General features: G+C 54.1%; 1 protein-coding gene across 1 annotated transcript; it reads left to right on the top strand.

The window, feature by feature from the left end:
• Positions 1-2,300: 2,300 nt before the first annotated feature.
• LOC138366364 (proline-rich protein 36-like) lies at positions 2,301-4,610 on the top strand. Its single transcript, XM_069327399.1, has 2 exons — positions 2,301-4,309; positions 4,391-4,610. The coding sequence occupies exons 1-2, from the start codon at positions 2,301-2,303 to the stop codon at positions 4,608-4,610; spliced, it is 2,229 nt and encodes a 742-aa protein (XP_069183500.1).
• The last annotated feature ends 1,047 nt before the right edge of the window (positions 4,611-5,657 follow it).

Genomic DNA, 5,657 nt, shown 5'->3' on the forward strand with positions numbered 1-5,657 from the left:
TTGCCAGGTCACAGACCCAGTGTTGCCAGGTCACAGACCCAGTGTTGCCAGGTCACGGACCCAGTGTTGCCAGGTCACGGACCCAGTGTTGCCAGGTCACAGACCCAGTGTTGCCAGGTCACAGACCCAGTGTTGCCAGGTCACAGACCCAGTGTTGCCAGGTCAAAGGGCAACCCGTCTATAAATTGCTTTTTTGTTATTCCTGACAGTTTCTTTGAGTGGATTTCGGAGTGCTTAATTTTTTGTGTGTCTGCTTCAAGACATGAGACAATGCCGAGGTTTCGCTCTGTTGCGTCCTCTCCCACTCTCTCTATCCCACTCCCCTCCCATCCCCTACCCCCGCTAGCCTTACCCATCTCTTACTCCTGTTCCTTATACCCATCACCTGCTCATCTCTCCTACCCTAGCTACTACCCTACCCCATCTCTTAGCGGCCTAGCCCATTACCTATCCATCTACTATACCCATTCACTACTATTTATGTTCCTTTTCCATTCTTTTCTCTATTTTCCTTTCTATACTCCATTTACTTCCCCCCTTCCTTGCTCTTACACTATTTACCCGACTCACTCTCAGTGTTTGGCCGGACGCCCACCGTAGCTACAGGAAGGTTCGAGCCAAGATATCGACATTACAGGGCGTTACCTGCTGTATCCTGTAATATACTGTGTAGTACATAAGATCACAGAAATAAAGGCAGCTGAAGGAGAACTAGTAGCCCATTCAAGGCATACTCTCTCTCTCTCTCTCTCTCTCTCTATATATATATATATATATATATATATATATATATATATATATATATATATATATATATATATATATATATATATATATATATATATATAAAACTGAAAACTCACACCCCAGAAGTGACTCGAACCCATACTCCCAGGAGCTGCGCAACTGGTATGTACAAGACGCCTTAATCCACTTGACCATCACGACCGGACATAATGAGGTGATAGCCGAGGCTATTTGAATCACCCCACTGCCGGCACTCGGATAGTAATCTTGGGCATAGCATTTTACCAAATCACCTCATTCTTTGGGGCACACGTGAGGAACACAAATGCGAACAAATTTTGTTCGCATTTGTGTTCCTCACGTGTGCCCCAAAGAATGAGGTGATTTGGTAAAATGCTATGCCCAAGATTACTATCCGAGTGCCGGCGGTGGGGTGGTTCAAATAGCCTCGGCTATCACCTCATTATGTCCGGTCGTGATGGTCAAGTGGATTAAGGCGTCTTGTACATACCAGTTGTGCAGCTCCTGGGAGTATGGGTTCGAGTCACTTCTGGGGTGTGAGTTTTCAGTTGCATATTGTCCTGGGGACCATTCAGGCTTGTTCGCATATATATATATATATATATATATATATATATATATATATATATATATATATATATATATATATATATATATATAAGTATATTTTGGTAGCACTCTTTCCTGTAGACATATATTATTAAATATGACCGAAAAAGTAAGATTAATAATTCTAACACGAATTTTCTCGATCTTTCTCGTTTCTTTTCACTGTTGATGGTAATTCAAAGATCAATTCTCCAAAATTCATTTTTATTTCTAGTTTGACGCGACACTTGAGCGCGTTTCGTAAAACTTATTACATTTTCAAAGACTATAGTCTACAAACACACAACTGAAACTGAATAGAGCTTACACATCTTCGATTTTATATCTACATTTGGGTGAGGTGGATGAGGTGAAAACAAACTTTCAACAATGGGTATTGAATGGGTATTAAATTCAAACACAAGACAGAACACGAAACAATGGGTATTGAATGGAAGTAATTGTAGAAAGCCTATTGGTCCATATTTCTTGATGCTTCTATATTGGAGCGGAGTCTACCCACTTCAAGACCCCCGTAACTCATCGTCTGTGTATGACCTCCGATTCCATACTCATGTTTACAATAGTCTGCCTCATAATGCAATCTCTGGCCACTAATAAGCTCATATATCCCGCTCTCTCAACTATGGTAGGTTGCTGCTGGCAGTTATAATCACGTTTTCTATACGTAGATGGGGGTTAGGTTAGGTTAGGTAGCGTGGATTCGTGCGTTTATATAGCACCACTTATATTGTACGTTGTGGCTAATCAAGCGAAGGGCTGAACGTGTCGTTTTAAAGGTCCGTCCCTCCCCCCCCCCTTACTCCCTCAATTGGCAGAGAAGTTAAAATAAGTTATCATGAAAGATATCAGACTGGTTTTGCCCTACACATTTATCCAGTTATCCTGGATAACTATTCATGCCAATTTGTCTACTAGACAGAATGCCGCATACATGCCCCAAATCTCATGCTCCATATCTCATGCCCCGCCCCTCATGCCCCGCACCTCATGCCCCATATCTCATGCCCCGCACATCATGCCCCGCACCTCATGCCCCATATCTCATGCCCCGCACCTCATGCCCCATATCTCATGCCCCGCACCTCATGCCCCATATCTCATGCCCCGCACCTCATGCCCCATATCTCATGCCCCGCACCTCATGCCCCATATCTCATGCCCCGCACCTCATGCCCCATATCTCATGCCCCGCACCTCATGCCCCATATCTCATGCCCCGCACCTCATGCCCCATATCTCTTGCCCCGCACCTCATGCCCCATATCTCATGCCCCGCACCTCATGCCCCGCACCTCATGCCCCGCACCTCATGCCCCGCACCTCATGCCCCGCACCTCATGCCCCGCACCTCATGCCCCGCACCTCATGCCCCGCACCTCATGCCCCGCACCTCATGCCCCATATCTCATGCCCCGCACCTCATGCTCCATATCTCATGCCCCGCCCCTCATGCCCCGCACCTCATGCCCCATATCTCATGCCCCGCACCTCATGCCCCGCACCTCATGCCCCATATCTCATGCCCCGCACCTCATGCCCCATATCTCATGCCCCGCACCTCATGCCCCATATCTCATGCCCCGCACCTCATGCCCCATATCTCATGCCCCGCACCTCATGCCCCATATCTCATGCCCCGCACCTCATGCCCCATATCTCATGCCCCGCACCTCATGCCCCGCACCTCATGCCCCGCACCTCATGCCCCGCACCTCATTCCCCGCACCTCATGCCCCGCACCTCATGCCCCGCACCTCATGCCCCGCACCTCATGCCCCGCACCTCATGCCCCGCACCTCATGCCCCATATCTCATGCCCCGCACCTCATGCTCCATATCTCATGCCCCGCCCCTCATGCCCCGCACCTCATGCCCCATATCTCATGCCCCGCACCTCATGCCCCGCACCTCATGCCCCATATCTCATGCCCCGCACCTCATGCCCCATATCTCATGCCCCGCACCTCATGCCCCATATCTCATGCCCCGCACCTCATGCCCCATATCTCATGCCCCGCACCTCATGCCCCGCACCTCATGCCCCGCACCTCATGCCCCGCACCTCATGCCCCATATCTCATGTCCCGCACCTCATGCCCCGCGCCTCATGCCCCGCACCTCATGCCCCGCACCTCATGCCCCGCACCTCATGCCCCGCACCTCATGCCCCGCACCTCATGCCCCGCACCTCATGCCCCGCACCTCATGCCCCATATCTCATGCCCCGCACCTCATGCTCCATATCTCATGCCCCGCCCCTCATGCCCCGCACCTCATGCCCCATATCTCATGCCCCGCACCTCATGCCCCGCACCTCATGCCCCATATCTCATGCCCCGCACCTCATGCCCCATATCTCATGCCCCGCACCTCATGCCCCATATCTCATGCCCCGCACCTCATGCCCCATATCTCATGCCCCGCACCTCATGCCCCGCACCTCATGCCCCGCACCTCATGCCCCGCACCTCATGCCCCATATCTCATGTCCCGCACCTCATGCCCCGCGCCTCATGCCCCGCACCTCATGCCCCGCACCTCATGCCCCGCACCTCATGCCCCGCACCTCATGCCCCGCACCTCATGCCCCATATCTCATGTCCCGCACCTCATGCCCCGCACCTCATGCCCCGCACCTCATGCCCCGCACCTCATGCCCCGCACCTCATGCCCCGCACCTCATGCCCCGCACCTCATGCCCCGCACCTCATGCCCCGCACCTCATGCCCCGCACCTCATGCCCCATATCTCATGTCCCGCACCTCATGCCCCGCACCTCATGCCCCGCACCTCATGCCCCGCACCTCATGCCCCGCACCTCATGCCCCGCACCTCATGCCCCGCACCTCATGCCCCGCACCTCATGCCCCGCACCTCATGCCCCCGTGCAGCATAATTCCTGTACCATAAACAAACAAGCTCCTCGAGAGTAGAACTGAAGTCAGGTTCACCTCTTAACTCGACTCCAGTGCTAATTGGGCTGCCTGTTGAGCACGCCCGCGCTCTCCAGAGCACGCCTGCGCTCTCCAGAGCACGCCCGCGCTCTCCAGAGCACGCCCGCGCTCTCCAGAGCACGCCCGCGCTCTCCAGAGCACGCCCGCGCTCTCCAGAGCACGCCCGCGCTCTCCAGAGCACGCCCGCGCTCTCCAGAGCACGCCCGCGCTCTCCAGAGCACGCCCGCGCTCTCCAGAGCACGCCCGCGCTCTCCAGAGCACGCCCGCGCTCTCTAGAGCACGCCCGCGCTCTCTAGAGCACGCCCGCGCTCTCTAGAGCACGCCCGCGCTCTCCAGAGCACGCCCGCGCTCTCTAGAGCACGCCCGCGCTCTCTAGAGCACGCCCGCGCTCTCCAAAGCACGCCCGCGCTCTCCAGAGCACGCCCGCGCTCTCCAGAGCACGCCCGCGCTCTCCAGAGCACGCCCGCGCTCTCTAGAGCACGCCCGCGCTCTCTAGAGCACGCCCGCGCTCTCCAAAGCACGCCCGCGCTCTCCAGTGTACGCCCGCGCTCTCCAGTGTACGCCCGCACTCTCCAGAGCACGCACGCTTTCTCCAGAGCACGCACGCACTCTCCAGAGCACGAACGCACTCTCCAGAGCACGCACGCATGCATTATCCAGAGCACGCACGCACTATCCAGAGAACTCGGATAACGAGTCAAATCTTAAAATCACAACGACGATAAAGTCTAGGATTAAGATGAGACTGGAGGATTACTCTCAATGGGAGAGCCACACACACACACACACACACACACACACACACAGTGTGAGGCCGGTGGCGGACTGGGCAGCACGCTGGACGTGTGATCCTGTGGTCCCGAGTTCGATTCCCGGCGCCGGCGTGAAACAATGGGCAGAGTTTCTTTCACCCTGATGCCCCTGTTACCTAGCAGTAAATCGGTACCTGGGAGTTAGTCAGCTGTCACGGGCTGCTTCTTGGGGTGTGTGTGTGGTGTGAAAAAAAGTAGTTAGTAAACAGTTGATTGACAGTTGAGAGGCGGGCCGAAAGAGCAGAGCTCAACCCCTGCAAGCACATCTAGGTGAATACAACTAGGTGAATACACACTCTCACACACACACACACACACACACACACACACACACACACACACACACACACACACACACACACACACACACACATACACACACACACACATACCATGCAAGCTGATGGAGAAGATTGTGCGAAGAAAGCTAGTGGAGCACCTGGAGCGAAAGAACTTTGTAACACAGCATCAATATGGATTCAGGGATGGCAGGTCCTGCCTCACAGGGTTA

The sequence above is a fragment of the Procambarus clarkii genome, chromosome 19 (assembly GCF_040958095.1).
Source record: "Procambarus clarkii isolate CNS0578487 chromosome 19, FALCON_Pclarkii_2.0, whole genome shotgun sequence".
NCBI lineage: Eukaryota > Metazoa > Arthropoda > Malacostraca > Decapoda > Cambaridae > Procambarus > Procambarus clarkii.